Source organism: Electrona antarctica (genome assembly GCF_951216825.1).
Source record: "Electrona antarctica genome assembly, chromosome: 5".
Lineage (NCBI taxonomy): Eukaryota > Metazoa > Chordata > Actinopteri > Myctophiformes > Myctophidae > Electrona > Electrona antarctica.
The window spans coordinates 32,677,558-32,698,460 of record NC_136810.1 but is presented as its reverse complement, the minus strand read 5'-3'; the positions used below and the strand labels follow the sequence as shown (position 1 = coordinate 32,698,460).

The 20,903-nt window shown below is 45.3% G+C and overlaps 1 protein-coding gene across 4 annotated transcripts in view; it reads right to left on the bottom strand.

Moving 5' to 3' along the window:
- magi2b (membrane associated guanylate kinase, WW and PDZ domain containing 2b) overlaps window positions 1-20,903 on the bottom strand; it is a 119,491-nt gene that overhangs the window by 83,658 nt on the left and 14,930 nt on the right. For 3 of the 4 annotated variants that reach the window (XM_079501004.1, XM_079501006.1, XM_079501005.1), the window contains exon 2: window positions 13,761-13,877. In XM_079501004.1, the coding sequence (XP_079357130.1) occupies window positions 13,761-13,877 (117 nt within the window). Of the gene's footprint in view, window positions 1-13,760; window positions 13,878-15,387; window positions 15,523-20,903 lie in introns of those variants that run through there. The other variant, XM_079501008.1, reaches the window with a different exon arrangement.

Genomic DNA, 20,903 nt, shown 5'->3' with positions numbered 1-20,903 from the left:
GACGCCTCTCTCTCTCCTCTCTCTTGCTTTTCACTACATAATTTTGTCTCTCTCCACATCAACAGAGCTGGCATTGGCCAGGCCAGCCACATCACCACACTGTGAGATACCGGTATGCGATGTTGGAACGTCACTCCATATCATAACTTCAAACCAAACGCGGGTGAAACGCCTGGCCACTGACGATGCAAGGTTACAGATCTGTCCTGCACCTAATGTGAGACAATCAACAGCACGGCCACGATCACAACGGAATGATTATCTGTCGGGGTGGCCAGAATTTGCAACACGGTTGCCACTACAGTTATTTGCCACCTTCAAACCAAACGTGGGTAAAAACAGCACAGGCATTGTGGCAGACAGGCAGCTGCTACACACGGCGCATAGCATACCACAGTTATGTAACCACTTTGCAATGCGATGTTGGAACGTCACTTCATATAATAACTTCAAACCAAACGCGGGTGACACGCCTGGCCACTGACAACGCACAGATCTCACCTTTCCTGCACCTAATGTTTTCCTGCACCTAATGTGAAACAAGGACCAGCACGGCCAGTCGGCCACGATCACAACGGAATGATTATCTGTCGGGTTGGCTCTGATCATATAACATATCAATAATACCATCCACCACTCGACGGAAGGGGAAGACACATCCCGTGCCGTTGGTAAAAATACAATGATAAAATGCATACAGACAGATGCAATGACCAAAGTTTGGCTGCCTGTCGACACCACTTGAGTAAAGATGGGAAGAGATTCACAGATTCGTTCTTCCGGCCTCAATAGCTCAGGAACGAAACATTCCTGAATCACAAAAAACATCTCATTCTTATCCTGATTATATAAAGAACAAACTACAACTTGATTTGAAGCCCAAACAGCCAACCTCAGAGTTTAATAGATTATATGTATCTCTATGGGCAGCAGACAGTGTGCTGAGCAGTTAGGGACCGTCTACAAAGTGCAACACCGAAAGTGAAAATATTCAATAACTTAATTTATATGCAGAATATTAGCAACAACTTTATATCACACATCAATGGTGTATTTATGATTGTACTACAGCATTTATTTGCCAAAGAAAAGTTTAATTTATATAGGCCTACTATTAGTGAATACATTTTTCCCATTGCCTTGCATAGGAAAAAGACTTTGGGTTTTTTTGGTTTTATTTGATCGGTTCAACAGTAACCAGTAGCCACTAGCCATCCGTCCGTCCATCCATCCGTCCATCCATATTAGCCTACTTTTGTGCCCAACCCAACTTCCCACGATCATCTGAAAACAATTCCCTCCCTATCAGTAATGTGATCTATTACATCGCATTACCCACACTGAACATCATTTGCTGTTCATATATATATATATATATATATATATATATATATATATATATATAATTCTGTTACAAGGTCATTTTGCAAACACAGCCTGCTTGGTAAATCACGTCTCTGAGGTCCTCAACTCCAACCCCTTTGCTGCCTTTGCACTTCATCAATCAGTGGCTGTCGCCAGAGCTCACACCTGCATGGCTCCCCCACAGTAATTCAGGCTGTGATTGGTCATGCAGGCAGTGCCTGAGCCCAGTCGAGGGCTTGTAGATCTTGAGACCGGAGCGGCTGGATGTCTACCTCTCCTGGACAAATTACTCTGGGAGACTGGAGGATGCTCTGCCTCTGCACAATTATTGTCTGGCCACAGCTAGCAGTGAGACAGTGTGTGGGAAGGCTGTGAGTGTGAGATGTAGCTGCTAGCCCAGTTTCATGCTGGGCAAATGAAGCTAATGCCAGAGTTACATACTGTGGTCTCTGATTGTTCGAGAGTGCTTCCAGAGCTCCAGCAAGGTTTCAGAAAGACTTTTCACAAAATATCAGTGCCAGTCCAATCTCTCAAGATCACAACATTACGTGAATATGAATCAGGGAATCATTCTTCTTTCCACAAATACATTATCTTTTTAATTTATTTTTACCGGTATTTATCTTTGGGCTTTTTATGCCTTTATTGATAGTACAGTAGGTAGACAGGAACCCGCAATGCGCTGTCAGGCTACATTGGAGCCTAGGTGCCCACACCGCTAGGCCAACGGCCCGGGCCACCACAAATACATTCCCAATAGCAATGTGACCATTTGAAGGGAGTAAGAAGGTTGCAGAATATATATATATTTTTATATATATAGTTTTTTATTGGGGAGAGTCAAGCAGTATATCTGACAGGAAAATCTTTGCATGTAGTCACCCATTTTTTTTCTTTTTTTACATCATCACAAACATCAACAGACAACATACACCCCCCCAACGAAACAAGGACAAACAGGACAAAATAAAATAAAAATAAAATAAAAGTAAAAACACAGGTCACATCATGGGTCACAGTCAAGAGTATTGTACACTTGTAAGAGAGGCACTCTCTGTTAATTCTGAAATCCACAGTCCTCTATATTCGGGTCACACCGAGCAGTCTAATCCAGGGAGGTACGATTATTGAAGTATTCTATAAAGGGTCTCCATGCCTTAGTGAAGCCTTCGACGGTTCCTCCGAGAGAGAATTTTATTTTTTCTAAGCTTAAGAAGTACATCACATCATTGAGCCAGATTGAGTGAGAGGGTGGAATTGGAGACTTCCAAGCTAGTAATATTCTTCTTCTAGCTAGCAGTGTTGCAAAGGCAATAATCTCTAACTTCTGATTCGTGTAATGTAAGGGGTTTGACGGTGTGCCGAATATAGCGATCAATGGACAGGGTTGTAGTGGAATTTCTAGCACGTCTGACAGTGTGACAAATACAAGTGACCAGAATCGCTGTAGCTGGGGACAAGACCAATACATGTGTGTGAGATGTGCTTGTGTCTGGGCACAGCGGTCGCACTTTGAATCTGCCTCAGGATACATTTCAGCCACCCTGGCTTTACTCAGATGAGCTCTATGTACTACTTTCAGTTGAATTAGGCTGAGGCACATGAGGTGGTGGAGTTGCCTCTGTATAGTGCGTCTGCCCACCACTCGTCTGTCAATACAGTACTTCATTCTCTTTCCCATTTGTTTTTTAACCCTTGTGTATTGGTATCAGTAAGAGATGAGATAAATGTGTAAGAGTCTGAAACAAACACATTTTCAGTTGGTAGCATTAGGAGCAGTTTGTCCCATTTCTTGTCATTTTGGCGATGTGGGAATGAGCGAATCTGGATAAATCTAAAGAAATTGTTACGGGAAAGATTGAATGTATCACAGAGGTCCTTAAAGCACCTAATTCCCACTTCGTTCCATCTATTGAATGCTGAGTCTATGGTAGATGGCGTGAATAGATGATTCATTTTGATGGGAGCATAGACAGAAGGTGAAAGAAATTTGAAGTGACGTCGAAATTGGATCCAAATTTTTAGAGTTGACAGTGAATGGGGTTAGATGAGTATCGGGAAGGAGATAGAGGAAGAGAGGAGTACACTAGAGCAGGTAGAGAGGATAGTTGACAAGATTGAAGCTCCAAAGAGCACCAGTCTATCTCAGGTGCGTGTAACCAGTAATTTATCTTATGAATATTAGCTCCCCAGTAATAATTTAAAGGGCCAGACCTCCATCAACCTTCCTTCTCTGTAAGATGATTTTACTAATTCTCTGAGATTTGTTTGGTTGCAGAATATTATAACGCGAAACGCCCAACCCCAAAATGATCTGAAACCATGACTAAAAAGAATGACTTTACTAGAGAGCATATTTCACTACAGGTGGATTTAATATAGACACAGGATTAGGATTAACAATGAACATCTATATCTAGTCTGCCTGAACTTCGTTGGTGAAACAATGTCTGTCTGTGTGTCCGTTAGTGGCTGTGAAGAAGGATTGTGCTGTACGTTAAGCTGGATGAAGTGGCTCCCATAGCTAGTGTCTGGGTGACATTGAGGAATGACCCTGGTACCGAGGTGTTTCCTGGGGTGATGGAAATCAGCCCTGATAGGTTGAAATGTGCCTTTATTAGACTGCAGCACTGAATGGCGGAGGCTGACAGTAGGGTAATCACGTAATGCACATATACATATGTGCATATACATATACATGAATGCATGCACATGTGCGGATACTGTGCACAAAATCAGACGCACACATACCTGTATAGGTACAGTATGAACTATGAAGACACTCACATGCTTGCACGCACAAACACATGTACAGTTTGTACACAAAAATGCACAAACACATGTACAGTTTGTACACAAAAATAGATATTTCAACTGTGTCTGCCTGCCAGTGCCTGGTAACCTTCTATACTTGCATGCAGGTCTGTGTGTGAGTGTGCTCAGAATCGCAATGATGGTAGCAAGTAAACAGAGGAGTAGCGCCTCTCGAAGGTGCCATCATACAACACAAGATGGGATACTCAGTAAGCACCTGGCCAATCACCACACATTACCCTAATCCTAAGCCTGATTTATACTTGGTTGCACCAGCATCTAACTTAAATCAGTGAAATCACCCTTTAGAAGAGGTATAGTGTTTGTGCGAGTGTCTGTGTGCGTGCGTGACTGACTGAAGGAGACAGGAACACAAAAAAGGAGCCTCATTTCATGCTTGGCTCCAGCGTGGGAGGATGACATTAAGAGAAGAGAACAAGACACGAGACTGGATGATGACGTCTGTCCAACGCTTTACATGGAAGGCACTTTGCAAACATTTCATTAATCATGTTCAAAATGTGCTATTCTCGTGTTAATGAAATTCATATAACTCCCATGCCGTTCCTCCCTTGTCTGAAGCACATTAATCCAGTGTGCCAATCAAACTGCAGGGAATATAGAACCACATCAAAGCATGTCAGCCGCCCCTTTAACAGGAGTGAAGGACCAACAGGCAAAACACCCCTTTGAGAGATGGTTCCGTGGGAAGGCAATAAAAGGCATAACTCTCTATTTGGTCTCTCTCTCTCTCCCTCTCTCTCTCTCTCTCTCTCTCTCTCTCATACACATACAAGCACACATGAACACACACATCCTCAAGAGAGATTGGAGTGTAACAGAGCCATTATTCATTTATCAACTCAACTCATTAAATTTCAACAGAATAATCATCATGACAGTGAGAAGAAGCACATGTACGCACGTATGCACACAAACACACAATCACAATCAATCACACAAGGTTCTGTGTCTGTGGATCAACACATTACTGCTATGTTACTGCAGGGGTTCTCAACATTTTTGGCCGGGGACCCCCGGAAATGCTTTGGCAATGTCTCGGGACCCCCGCCCCGCTACAATAACCTTAAACCATTTTGGGCGGGAACCCCTTTTGGTGTTTTAAGCATTGTTATAATTTAGCTATTGAAAAATAGCAGATCTACAAGCTCATAGCGTGCCACCGAGTGGCGCGCTACGAGCTTGTAGGTCTGCTATTTTTGAAAAATCGTGAAAATAAAATTTTAAAAAAATCTTTTTTTTTCTTTTTTTGAAAATAATTTGGGGACCCCCTCAAATATTTTGGCGACCCCCCGAGGGGTCGCGACCCACGGGTTGAGAACCCCTGTGTTACTGCATCGCATCATGCTAGATACAGCGTGATCACGGCCACACTACCACTATGATCTCCATCAGTGTTTGTGATCCCTCTGAGATGACTGGGTGTGCCGTGTAAAATTTCAACCGAGAACACGTGAACGCATGCCCGCCGCCCAGTGTTTTTCATGTAGTTTCCATCATAGAAACCTAGAAACCTCATTCGCCGCTGCAGTTCATTCATTGGAGCGACACGTAATCCTATGGAGGCCGCCATATTGAACTCCAATATGGCGGAGGGCGGAGGCACAGCACGATACCACTCAAAGTGACTACTGGCCAATCACAGTGCGTCTTTTCCGGGACTTGTCAGAATCTACGGTGCGTTCGAGTCCCTGGAAAAGACGCGCTGTGATTGGCCAGTAGTCACTTTGAGTGGCAACGTGCTGTGCCTCCGCCATAATGGAAACAGAAAGGGCAAAAATGCAATACACATGCCCCAGAGCCGGAGGGGGCATCTACGTTTTTATCTCTATGGTTTCCATCTAGACTAGAGCACTTCCATGTTTGCGTTCCCAGTCATTCGCTGTGATTGGTTGAGATGCCCATATACAGCAGGTGAATCCCAAACATAGATTGTCCTTAAATCACTGTGATTGGTTTACATGTGGAGAGGGAGTATTCAGATGCGTTCAGATCAGAGTTATGGGTTCAGGAAGCCATGCAGAGAATGGACCTACGGATGCTTCAAACGGCCATGAAAGGCGAAGTCTTTATGGTCAACAATGCGATCAAAAATATGAACGCTGTTAATTTGGTCATGTGTTAACTCGTCACATTGACAGCATTAATATAATATGTGTGTGCTATTTTCTTTATCTTTAGATCTTGTGTACAATACAAGATCGTTTGAATATTGTGTCTTTTGGGTTCAGGTACCAAAAAGGATTTACTCTGGGAAGGTGAAATCAGACTCCTCCACTCCATTCCCAAGTTTATATGTTTGTAGGCCAAGGTTTTTCAAGGTTTCTTTATTATTACATCTTGTGTAGATGAGAGTAAATATTTTGTTCTGGTTCCTCATACATTGTAGCAGTAATACAAATATAGTCTGCTCTGCCCTATAATGTGTGAAAATAGGCAAACATTCTTTAAAGATTGTAAATCTACAAGCTCATGATGTGTTGCCATGGGGCAAGATCAAAGTCATAACTCTCTTTCAACTGGTCTGGTCTTATGGTGTGTTCACACCGGCAGATGAAATGATGCAAAAACGCATTACAGCATAATATGTGACAGCTTCATGCGTCATAGCTGCTTCGTAGCTTCATGTGTGAACGCAACATTAACCAGTTTCAATACTATTTTGGGTATGCCATCATATTATCATAGCAAAAAAGAATATTTGTTTCTCCAGAAATAGCTAACATAGCAGATCTACAAGCTTACAACAGGTAATGAAAAACGGATTCACCTCACCACTGACATCAGAGATAAAAATAGGGTGCATTTTGCAAACTCCACATGATCCAACATTTTATTTACCTGCCATAGTGTCAACCCCTTACCCCTGTGTCGGATTGGTGGTTAGACTGGCATATTCGCCGATACCGATATGAACCGATATGACCAAATAAGGACCGATCCGATCCGATACGGGACATCTCTACTTATTAGCGTTCATATACATGTTCATATACATGAGTAAATCATTTTTGGTACCTGAACCCAAAAGACACAATATTCAAACATGAACTATCTTGTATTGTACAGAGATCTAAAGATCTAAAGATAAAGAAAATAGCACACACATATTATATTAATGCTGTCAATGTGACGAGTTAACACATGACCAAATTAACAGCGGTAACATTTTTTATCGCATTGTTGACCATAAAGACTTCGCCTTTCATGGCCGTTTGAAGCATCCGTAGGTCCATTCTCTGCATGGCTTCCTGAACCCATAACTCTGATCTGAACGCATCTGAATACTCCCTCTCCACATGTAAACCAATCACAGTGATCTGTGATCTACAAGCTCATAGCGCGCCACCGAGTGGACTATGAACTTGTAGGTCTGCTATGCAGATATCAAGTGGAAAAGAAATGATGGCAGACACACAGACAGTAACACAGTCTCTATCACTTGAAGGTGCTATAGACAACATTCAGCCATATTACAGCTGTGCACGGCCCAAAGCTCCAGCCCTAGCCGGGTCCTGGCCCTGGGCCATGATGATGTTCAAGCCCGGACCAAAGTCTGCACTTTTTCAGCCCACGACCTGGGAACGTACAGGTCTCTCTCTGACATCCACTTTCTCTGTTGCGCACAGCCTATACAAGCAAACTACAAGTATCACCCAAAATAAATTATCATAGGTAAGTATTTAGTAGCCCTGTGTCTCATATAGGCCTCACCTACCACCTCACACCTCATGTATTCTTCTTCCTCACTTCCATATCTTAGCTGTTCTCTGCCATAGGAACCCCCTGTAGGAGGAGGAGCCCTTGGAGCAGCAAGGCGGCATGAGTCCAGAGGAGAGAGTGGATGTGAAGTGACAGCAGCTGCATGTATTTATAGGCTATCTGACTGGAGAAACGTGCTGCTCACTGTCCGGGCTATTTATAGAGCCTTTTTAACTGATGCGCTCCGAGAGTGTAGCGGAGAGGAGACGAGATGGCCCCCTGGGGGAAATGACTTACGAGGCTCCCTCATAACCCCTATCCGCCCCGGCCCTCCCGACCATTCAGAGCATGTCCTCCTCCTCTCTCTGCTCCCTGTGTCTCCAGCTGCCATCCCATTCTCATCCCATCCTTTGCTCCCCATCAAATGCCATCCTCCATCCACTCTCTTTCTCTCTCATCCCCCCCACTTTATCTCCCAGCGAACTCAAGCTCATCCTTGTTCCCTCTCCATTCCCCTCCACCCGCCCTTATTCCCACTGCCTCCTTGTTCCCTCTCCATTCCCCTCCACCCGCCCTTATTCCCACTGCCTCCTTGTTCCCTCTCCATTCCCCTCCACCCGCCCTTATTCCCACTGCCTCCTTGTTCCCTCTCCATTCCCCTCCACCCGCCCTTATTCCCACTGCCTCACATCCGTCGCCCCCAGAGCTCTCTCTCTTTCTCTCTATATTTTCCTTCTACCTATCCATTTCCTCCACCCTTCCCCCATGTCCCTATCTATTTACCTATATGTTCATCTTTCTTTCAGCCCCATTTCTCATCTCTTGCTCATGTGAAGGAGGCTCTTGTTGCTCTCGCCGTGTCCACGTGAGGAGAAGTGTCTGCAACACCCTCTTCTGTATTCCTTTGGATTCCACAGCCTCATCCTGTGAAGTGTTTTTCCTGGTGTCAAGTGGACCGGCAAGACAAAACTAAAATGGAGCTATAGGGAGGTTCTAGAGCTGGGATGAAGGCTTCTGAAACCTTCCAGTGTGTGTACTACTGTACTGTATGTCTTTAAATAGTAGTAGCGTACTGTACATTTTACAGGAGTGTGTGCGTGTGTCTTTTGGAAACTAGCTCCTCGCCACTCGCCCTACACACTTGGTTTGAGCATAGATATATAAATAATAGAGAAGGCACTGGATGGGAGGGGAATCCCAATGCTGTCTCTATTATTTATATATCTATGCTCAAACTGAGTGGAAGTTTGTAGGGCGAGTGGCGAGGAGCTAGTTTCAAAAAGGTAAAGTGGTCAGGAGGTTTCAAAAAGGGCCTGTGTGTCTGCGTGCGTGCGTGCGTGCGCGCGTGTGTCTGTCTGTTGGGGGGTGGGGGGGAAATGTTTGCATGTATGTCTACACATACTCCATAAAGCAACCCGCCTCAAGACAACAAATGGTTCCTTATGGGTCCATTCAGGATTTCAGTACTGTGTGCGTATGATGATATTATAGTAAATAAAGTTACGCTTCATTCCTTAGGCTGGTCAAAAGAGTGATGTGACAGTCAAAACATCAAAAAAGTGATGTAAGCACACCTAAGTCATTTCTTACAGCTATGTGCATGCACATAGCTGTAACACACACACACACACACACACACACACACACACACACACACACACACACACACACACACACACACACACACACACACACACACACACACACACACACACACACACACACACACACACACACACACACACACACACACACACACACACACACACACACACACACACCTCCATTCCCCATTTAGCGGTGTGATGCTGCTGTGTCATTCCAATGGTAGTGAGGGAAAGCCTTCTCCCGCATCTCCCAGACTGCCTCTGGCGTGAGCAACAGAGTAACTCAGGCTGAACAAGGGAACACGTTGACCAAGATGGAAGACGAAATCAGGCTGGTGAGACGAGGGAAAAGGAACTCCATTTAGGAAATCACCATAATACAGACTCACACATCACGTCAAACGGGCAACGGGGAGCCGAGCGGTGCGAGAGTAACATAATAAAGCGTGGCTAGGTGCATTTAGGCCAAGATCCATCGTGACGCTTCCTGATGCCATGTCAGCTCTGTTGGGTGAAAGGCAATTATGGGAGTGTCGTCACTACATACACATCGCAGAAACTATAATAACAGGTCCTTCCCATTCCAAAGACGAGTTTGAAGGAGACTATCATTTAAAATGCCCTGTGGCAACTGTGCTCCATGTTGCCGGATCTGCCTGTGTCTCGCTTCCCTTCTCAACGGGAACAGAGCCTGCAGTGCTGACGAGCTCAGCCAATCACCTCAACTGTCACCTTGTCACTCGAATACACCGCTGCAACAGGCTGAGAAAGGTAGAGAGAGACAGAGAGAGAGAGAGAGAGAGAGAGGTGGGGGAGGGTGAAACCACCTGAGAGATAGAAACCAAAGAGAGCACATTGAGGACACCGCTAGGGAACAGAGAGAGTGAGGGAGAGGGGAGGGCAGAAGGAGAGGATCAGATGAAGGAGCCAGACAGAAGAGAGCAAGGCAGCAGGGAAAAGAGTGAGAGAGGAGAGAGAGAGAGAGAGAGAGAGAGAGAGAGAGAGAGAGAGCAACCAAGAGAGACTCAGGAACCATGCAGCTGTGGGAGTGTGCTAAACAATAACTTCTGTGTCAATGGCTCAACACGTCTGCCGAGGACATCCAGAGCGCCGCTCTGATGTGTAAAACACTCTGCTCACAAACATATCGGAAGTTCCATCCGATTTGGCGTATTCAATGTGTTTCAGCTCCGTGCCCTGTGTGTCACTCACAACACACCCAGTAGCATGAAAGGTTAACGACATGGACCATTGAACCCAAGAACTTGCAACACAACACAAAGGGACCAGAGGCCGTTTAACAAACAGCATCAGGGAAGAACACAGCCAGCCAGCCAGCACGGCCTGCAATTACATCCGTCTGAATGAAAGCAATGAGTATCACAATGAACACAAAATGTGTCAACGATCAACCGATTACGTTGCTGCGCAGATGTCAGATGAAAGGGGTGATGATGAGTATAGTCTGTGAGAGACGACCGTCAGAGCTTCTCTCTAGAGAAGCTGATTCACAGGGCTTTGCTCCGTGTATCGACAGAAAGGAGAGCTGGAGGGGATGGCATCTCTTCAATGTCAATCACAGCAATGACATGGTCGCCCTACGGGCAGACGTGGTGCACTGGGAACACTTACCCAGCGTACAAGGTGTGTATACAATAGCAGAACACGGCAGAATCCTGTGTTCATATAACAAGAAATTACTCAAGTCATTATATATCAGCTTGCATTCCATTCTCTTGCATATTGTACCTTAGTGGGGCTTTCTGTAGTCGCGTTTACAGTCTCTAGTCATGGTGCGGTGGGGGAGAGGAGAGTCTCCCGTCTTTCCACAGAATAATAGAAAATGCTGGATAGTGGGTTTGATAAGAACCCGGCACGATAAGCCTGATCAATAAGGTGCTCACTATCAATTATAAATAACGAGCTCCATCCCTACTGATCACCCTTAACTTAAATAACGAGCTCCATCCCTACTGATCACCCTTAACTTAAATAACGAGCTCCATCCCTACTGATCACCCTTAACTTAAATAACGAGCTCCATCCCTACTGATCACCCTTAGTAACTAGGCATGATATTGGCCTCTTGGGACCTTAAGGAGAAGGTATAAGAAGAAGCTATAACTGTTGCTACAGTATATTCATAATACACCACACATACCCAAATGACCCATACACAAAGATGTACTATGCAAAATAATTATACATGCTACATTTGATCTCAATGAGTTATTGAGGGGCCATCTGTGTAACGTGGGATTAATTATACTACAGTATACTAGTCCATACCCGCACTTTTCACCCACAGTCCATCTGGGCTATGGGACGGCAACCACATCAACAGATCCCATTGCCTGTGAGGACCATTCACAAAAACACTAATCAACAGCTTACATTTGGGATAAGCTAAACAATTGGCTTTGTCACTGTCTTCATATGCCAATGGCCAATGTCTGTGTCCAAGTTCAGATCGATTGGTCAACCCACTGAGGAGGAAAATGCGGACCAGACAGAAATGACGGGCGGAGGTTTCTTAATTCATAGTAGGACAATAGTAGCAGCAAGATAGTACAATGGTCAATGGCACTATAATATTGTGGTATATTTATTATATCTTTACATCTCTATGTATTCCTTAGTGTGTGTAAAGGTGTGTGTGTGCTGCGATGCGTTGTGCGCTTGTAGATCGGCTATTTTCAGCAAAAACAGTCGGCATCTTGATACGACGGCATCAAGACCCGCCAAAACGCCCAGGCGGTGGCGTAACCGTCTGGGCACCCGACTGGTAATCCAGTCGCAGTGTGCCACGGGTTCGACTCCCGAGCCCGACACGGCCTTTACTGCATGTCTTCCCCCATCTCTCTCCCGTTTCCTGTCAGCCTACTGTCTGTCCCTTCAAAAACCAATAAAAGGCGTAAGCCGCAAAAAAAATATCTTTAAAAAAAAAGACCCGCCAAAACACATGTTAGCCGACTAAATCAACTATAGATTTAGTCGACTAAAATCCTATGATATTTAGTCGACTAAAACAAGACACAAAAAAAACACTAAAACATTCCAGGTGACTAAAACGTGACTAAATGAAAACTATTCGAGAGACTATGACTAAAACTAAAATCAAAATCAAAAACAACACTGGTGCTGAGGGAGGGGGGGTGGGGGCAGGGCGTCACGGGAGCGCAGGCCTAGACACAAGAAGGTGGTTGCCGTGGAAACGTTCAGACTGAGAGCTCGGTGGTCGGACGAGTGAGGCGGAGAAGGAGAGATAGAAAAAAGGAGAAAAAAAAGAGAGGAACTGCCGAGTGTATGCAAATACACGCGAGGGACGTATCCTTCGATTAGGGAAAAAGAACAGAGAAGGAGAGGAAGAGAGGCAGATATTTCTAGAGGGTATAGCGCATGGAATCTGTATGCTGGCCAATGCCTCTGTATGCTGGTCAATACCCATGATGCATTGCACAAACAGGCAGAGACGCTAGTGTTTAGACATCATTCTTGGAGATGTTTAACCCATTTAGACCTGCGGCCGATTATACAAATGCCTTCTAAATCCTGACAGTTTTCTGAATAACCTTATGTTTCTATGTCAGTCGTTCTCAAACTATTTCATGTCAAGGACCCCAAAAATTATATGAAATTGGCCGCCGACCCCCATCTGAAAATATGTTGTTCCAGGGACCCCCCAGACGCAAAGATTTGACTTAAAAACGTTCGCTCTGAAAGAATTTATATTCAAAGATTTACGCCACATTTTCAAGATTGTAAATCTGCTATTTTTCAATAGGTTATTTATTTATTTATTTGACAGGGACAAAGCTCATTAATCAACATGTCAGTTTTGGGCCAATGTAAATGGGCCAGAGTTAGCCAGGTTAGCAGGTTCCCGTGCTGAATGGGTTAAGTCATGGGTTTGAACTAAGTGATCACCGTGGGGGGGGGGGGGGGGGGCTCGGTTAGTGACTCAGATGCACTTTGTTCAGTCGTGCAGTGCATGCTGGGTATTGTCACGCTAACCGGACTATTCTGATGCTTGACCTTTCGAGATAAAGGCCAAACAACACAGAAAGACACACAGAGAGAGAATGAAGACGAACAGGCTCAGACTGCGACGATGTTGGATGGAAAGATATGGGCAGTCAGACCGAGTTGGAGAGATGGAAATGTCGAGAGAGAGAGAGAGAGAGAGAGAGAGAGAGAGAGAGAGAGAGAGAGAGAGAGAGCAATGCTGGAAGTGGAGCAGGGCCGACTCACAGGGTACGGTGCGGAGGTAGAGATTGTCTCTGATGATCTGCTGATGGTCGTGGTCCACAGAGCCCTTGGAGAAGCGCAGGTTGAGGTAGTGTCGCAGGTCCTTGTCCACCACACCGCCTAGACACACGCGCACGCACACACACACGAGACGTTAAGAAAGGGCTTCATTACGGTAAGTATCCTCCTTTTAACACACTGACAGTCTCACTTGAATCAGTTTCATTACACATCGACCCTCGTCCCTGCACGGTCGAGAGCCAAACAACAAAGGTCAAAACACACACACAAACACACACACACACACACACACACACACAGAGACCAGGGTAATAGTGTACACCAGAGGTCCCCCCGGGGCCTGACATGCCGTGTCAGCAAGTTGTGTGTGTGTGTGTGTGTGTGTGTGTGTGTGTGTGTGTGTGTGTGTGTGTGTGTGTGTGTGTGTGTGTGTGTGTGTGTGTGTGTGTGTGTGTGCGTGCGATAAAGGCCTATAGAGAGAGGACAGAGCCGTGGCCCACCTCATATCCATCTCTGCTGATCGCCTGCTACACGAGCTGCCCACCCGCCTCCCTATCAGCTCAGATAGTCCCTGAACCGCAACACAATCCAAAAAGCATTAAAATGCAATGACGAGAGTCACAGGAGTCACCATATCTGCGCCGCACGTGCACGCACACGCGCACGCACACACGCACACACACAGTATAATGTCCATGAATAGTTTCTCCTCCCCTCGTCTCCCCATCAGGGAAGCCCAGGAGGTTCGCGGGGGAGGAGAACTTGTTCTCCACGCAACATTCTGTATGCAAGAATATACTGTATCACATTCAGCAGTGTGTGTGTATGTTTGTGTGTGTGTGGGGGGGGGGGGTGGTCGGGCACTAACATCATAACATGCCATGCATGTACAAATGGCAACCGTGTATTTTCAGCTCTCTATCTCATGGCAAATTGACGATGTTTGGCCCGTACTTTGATCAAATAAAAATAAACTCTGGCTGCCCTTGAAGGAGGTATGAGCCGTGTGGCCTTTCCTTCGAGATAAAATCCTTCCTGCGGGTGCTTACTATGCACAGAGAGATGTGCTGTACTGTGCGGCGGACACACAGACAAATACCAGCAAAAAAAAAAAGAAGGAAAAAAATAAATGCCACCGACACCGGCTTCCTCCCTGCTGTGAGCCTGTAATGCTTGCTTTGTCCTTAGGAATAATAACATCTTATGTAGAACTGACTTGACACCATTTTAGCTAGCAGGCTGTAAAGCACTGTGCCGAATTCCATCACAGACAGCCATAGCACAGGACGGGTGAGAAAAGGAGACAGAGAGGAGAGGCAGAAAACAAAAGGAAAAAAATCCCCGGGTAACAATATACTAGCGCTGTCGCAGTGTTCAAATCAACACAGGTGCAAAAACCATGAACATCACACTGTCATCGCCTAGTCACACATTATTTAGCTCTGCCATGCACAGACAGACACTGAACATGCACCGATACAAAATTACACTGTCAACATACACGCACACGCGCACACACACACACGGAGAGAGAGACAGAGAGAGAGAGAGAGAGAGAAAGAGAAGAGAGAGAGAGACAGAGAGACATAAAGCAGTGCAGTCCAAGCACCTCAGCAGCAGCTGGCCCAGATGCCTGTAAATGAGGTCCGTCCAGGTCTGCTCGGGTCCGTTCAGATAGCCATCCACAGGCAGCCTGTCCTCCCAGGCGTCCTCTAGCCTCGCACCCGACCGCCGTGCATCCTCCTCTGGCTCGTCCAGCCTCTACGCCCCCCCCTCTCAAACCTCTGCTCCAGCACACAGACCACCGACACCAGCCGTTTTTATTCCAGAGAATAAGATGGAGATGGGGGAAGGGTGAGACTCGGAGAGAGAGAGAGAGAGAAAGAGAGAGAGAGACGCGGAGAGATACTGAGGGATGACGACTGTCGGCAGACAACAGAGGGGGAAAAAAGAGATGTGCTAGTGGGGAGCCGGGCTCCAGCCAGACTGCCAGCTGATTGGCTAGGGCGCTTCCACAGTCCTGCAGTGCCCTCTATCTGCTGATGCTGTCACTACTGCTGGTGTGTGTGTGTGTGTGTGTGTGTGTGTGTGTGTGTGTGTGTGTGTGTGTGTGTGTGTGTGTGTGTGTGTGTGTGTGTGTGTGTGTGTGTGCGTGTGCTACAATGATTTATAAGGTGATGTCCCCAGAGGAATTAGATTTTAGAGATAGATTAGATACAGGTGAAGTGTCTGTCTCTCAAAGTTGTCTCTTGCCTAAATGAGTGTAAATGAAAAGGTTTCGTACAGTGCCCGCCTGCATAATAATAATAAATATAGCTGTAAGCAGATATAAGACGGGGTCAAGCCCAAAAAGAAAAAAGCTATACGCAATATAAACACTGAGCTATAAACACATTGAGGACTGAAATTATTATTATTAAGTCATAAATGAAGTGAGGGGCGCTCTTATCATTATACATCATCATACATCACACTCATACAGTACATCACGTGCTCAGCCAATTGTCTGTCAACGCTGTAGTCCCGTAACCAGGGTCCAGCCTCCATTCGCATGAATGGAAATGCGATTTCAAGGGGAGTGGTTATTCTTTGACGTGGCACAAAAAAGGCGGAAAAGTGGATTGAGCAACAATTTACTCATCGGGAGATCTAAAGGTCAGAGGTCTTTTGACAAATGAGTGTGAGCTTCAGTTCCTGAGGGATCCTCACGGCCCGAACTTCATGAAGAACGATAGCTCAGAACTGCCAGAACTGCTAAAATGGCGGAATTTCCACAGAAACGATAAGGGGTCTACGCCCAATAATCTTTGTTGTCCCGAAGGATATTAATCTTCACAGATGTGTTCAAACACACACAACAAAACAACACATAGCACAGAAAAACACAGCACCAAGACAATGGGTGTGTGCGTGCGTGTACTTTTCCAGATGCTGTACTGACACTTACTAACAGACAGCTACTCTCTTCCCACCAGATGCTCTCTCTGGTTGACCTTGTGTAAACATCGACTGACTAGAGATAAACACTGGGAAACAGCAGTGGCATATGTCAAAGAGCACACACACACACACACACACACACACACACACACACACACACACACACACACACACACACACACACACACACACACACACACACACACACACACACACACACACACACACACACACACACACACACACACACACACACACACACACACACACACACACACACACACACACACACAGGTAAGCAATGCACACACAGTCAGTGAGACATACTGTGAGCGCTGGAAAAGACGTCAATGACGACATGTCAAAACACACACTCAGGATGTCACATAACAAGACAATAGAAACTTGAGAAACCTAAAACTCCTCCACAGTGAGTCCACATGAACACATACTGTACACAGAAAAGAGTATTCATTTAACTCAACTTCCATCTCAAATGATACCACCCAAGCTGCAGAGACTATGGTGGCAGGGCTTTCCGGTTGAAGGCTGAGTGTGTGTGTGAGAGAGAGCGGAGAGAGCGGAGAGGAAGTCTGGCTGGTGAGAGAGAGAGAGAGGGGGGAGGCAGTGTGGAGGGGTGTACTGATTGGTTGTCATGGTGAAGCAGACAACTCTAGGAGAGAACATCAGATCAATAAATACTGCACACAGCTGGCCCTGTACTCCTACAAGAGGTCGCACACAGCTGGGAGAATGGCAGCACAGCCGGCTTCGATTTACTGTAGCATGCGCTGTCCAATACACGCTTCTCACATGCACACAGGATTCCCTAGCTGCCTCACCCAAGTGCATTTCTTGGTAGTAACAAAACAACATACCATTTCTCTTCTCTCTCCCCTCTTTCTAAATTCAACAATTATTTTCTGAACAATTATTGCTATAGACTTTTTTGATGAATCGAATAATCTTGAAGCATTTCTATTTCAATTTATGTTTATATATCCGATTAACCTCTTAGGGTCTATTTATACATGTCAACAGTTCCTTTCATGTCTTAATCTGCTGCATCCTAAATAAAATATTGGCACTTTGGCTATCAGCGTGTGCGGCCACTTTATTGTTTTTTCAACATTCCCTCATACGTGTCAAACAAATACAGTTTGCTTAGATAGCTGATCTACCAGACACGTTATGATTGTGAACTCCACAGAACGGCAATTTTTGCTACCATATTCAGAAACGAAAACAAATTGTAATCAATTATACTGATTTGTTCAATTAAATATTGCAACACGACTCAAGTGTATTTCTTGGCAGTAACAAAACGACATAGTGCTCTCCACCTCTCACCCTTTCTAAATTCAACAATCACTATTGTTTCACACACACACACACACACACACACACACACACACACACACACACACACACACACACACACACACACACACACACACACACACACACACACACACACACACACACACACACACACACACACACACACACACACACACACACACACACACACACACACACACACACACACACACACACACACACACGTCTCTCTCCAGTGGTTCATTTAAGACTTTGCCCTGAATTGACCTGGTCTTGTATCTCTTGTTTTATAGTTTCAATTAGACACAGGCAGTTTAAGTTGGCCTCGGAATGGTGTGTGTGTGTGTGTGTGTGTGTGTGCGTGCGTGCGTGTCGCATGTGGTTTGATGATTTCTTCATGTGCCAAATTCTACTGCCTGTGGGAGCTGTAGAGTTTTGCAGAGCACTAGGCAGTGCAGCAGATGAAGTACCTAATGGTATTATTACAGCAGGCACCGCTGCCCATTATTAATAGTAAATGATGGATCCTCTCTCCTAAAGGTCTTCATATTGATCTCTCCTCTCCTCAGACTGGTCTTAATGACGATGTTGATTCCCGATTCCTCACATCTCTTCTCGTAGTGTGGTAATCAAGGCCAAACGCACATGTTTTACATGCTCCGTCAAGAGGAACAAGGCCAGACGCAATAAATGGGGCATCAAGATGTGGGGAGAAGCATATTCTGGAGGCATCACCAGCCCCAATATGCCTCCTTAAGGTCTTTCAGGAGCATGCAAGGTAATGGCCTGTGCTTCCTGCAATCACATCTCCTCTCTGTGTTGATGAGATACATGTTGATGGGTGGCTGTGCGTGCGTGCGTGCGTGCGTGCGTGCGTGCGTGCGTGCGTGCGTGCGTGCGTGCGTGCGTGTTTTCAGTTGATTTTCACTTGTGACTGAAGCCTAATTTATGCTTCGTCATACGAATATAGCTGATTTTCAGCGAGCACCGCGGTTGTGCAGCAAAGTACTGTGTGAATTAAGCTTAAGCTCTCCAAGTTCCTGCACTTTCTCTCTCTGTCAGGACGAATGAGTCGGATGATTCTTAACGATCCAGGCAAAGAAGCAGAGCGACAAACTGGCAGCAAAACTAGAGACGGTATGAAACTTTGCGAGAGGACAAGCGTGTGTGTGTGTGTGTGTGTGTGTGTGTGTGTGTATGTGCGTGTGTATGTGCGTGCGTGCGTGCGTGCGTGCGTGCGTGCGTGCGTGCGTGCGTGCGTGCGTGCGTGCGTGCGTGCGTAAAAAGAGGAGACTCTCACATAGATAGAAGAATGAAGAACTGGAAAGAGGGAGAGGCAGAAAGTGAGAGTTTTAGAGGAGAGAGTGAGATAAGCTGAGAGTGAGAGGAAGACAGAGAGTGAGAGACAGTCTCAGAGAGAGAGAGAAAGATGGAGAGAGGCACAGAGTGAGAAAAAGTGGAGTCGGGAGGAAAGGACCTAACTCCATTTTTTAGTTTTTTTTTTGCATAAATCAATGCTATTGAACACCCGTAATGTATGTGTGTTGGTTAAAAAAATATTGAACCAATGAAAAGTAGTAAAAAGCGCTTGGGACAAAATCTGTTAACTCCATTGGACCCTCAAACTGCTAAAGCAACTAACTCCTCCAACTCTCCCCCTCTCATGCATATATATAAAGTCACAACACCAACTTTGATGAGGCAGTATTGCAGACAAGATATGTAAAATTACATACATTGTCACATTTTTTTCAAAAGGATATACTCAATAAAGCCAGCAGCTTATTTCCATTGCAGAAATGTACAAATTATGTTCTGTTGCATGATGTTATGCGTATGTGTGAAATTGCACTGAAGTCCACGCCAAAAGTGTCCTAGTGCAAGTCAGAAAGAGGTGAGAGAAATAGGCAGAGAGTGAGAGACAGGCTGAGGCGGAGAGAGACAGAGAAGAAAGAGACCAAGAGAGAGAGAGTGACAAGGGAGCAGCAGGGCCCGACTACAGGGAGCAGTGGTTCCCAAACGTTTTAGCCTGTGACACAAAAAATAAATTAGACATTCCCCCGGGACCCAAATTTATGAAAATAGCCGATCGACAGGCTCACAACACGTCACTTCGCACCACATTGTGAGCTTGTAGATCGGCTATTTTCACTACTTCTTGTTGTTTTCCTAATTTATGGAATTTCTTAGATTTTTCATTTATATATTTAAGAAATAACTTTTTGCTTTTTTGGGAATGTTTTTTGAAAATGTTTTGAAATTATAATAATTTAAAAAAACAATGTAGGAAACCAAAAAAGAAACACAGTGGCATGGACTCCGTGGAGGGTTAACAACAGCAGGGTTCATTTCTGCTTAATACTGGAAATTAATAAACGGTCAAGTTTACGGCCGAGAGGGGACCACCTCCTGATCACCGTAATGACTGTTCCAAAGAGGGGACCACCTCCTGATCACCGTAATGACTGTTCCAAAGCTCCGTGTGTCTGCTGTGGTCTGATAGCCTAATATAGTCTGTCTGCAGTGATTAAGGGGGCTGTTCACTCTGCGTTAGACCGACCAAAGTGAACGGAACTGGTCTGGGCTGGACTGTTCTGAACTGATTGCCCCATTCCATTGCCCCTCACACTGTGCTAGGATTAATTACATGGCAGGGAATATTCTGCACTCAGTGGGATAAAGTCAACAGGAACGTGCCATCGATTGTATCTTAATTATATTCAAGCAGAGCAAGTCGTCAGTTTTGTCTCCATGGACTGCAGCCAGTTTCACTTGGAAAGGCAGCAGGTTAGTCATCTCTTGTCCATCACAATCAGAGAGCAATCTTGGCTGGACATGATTTAT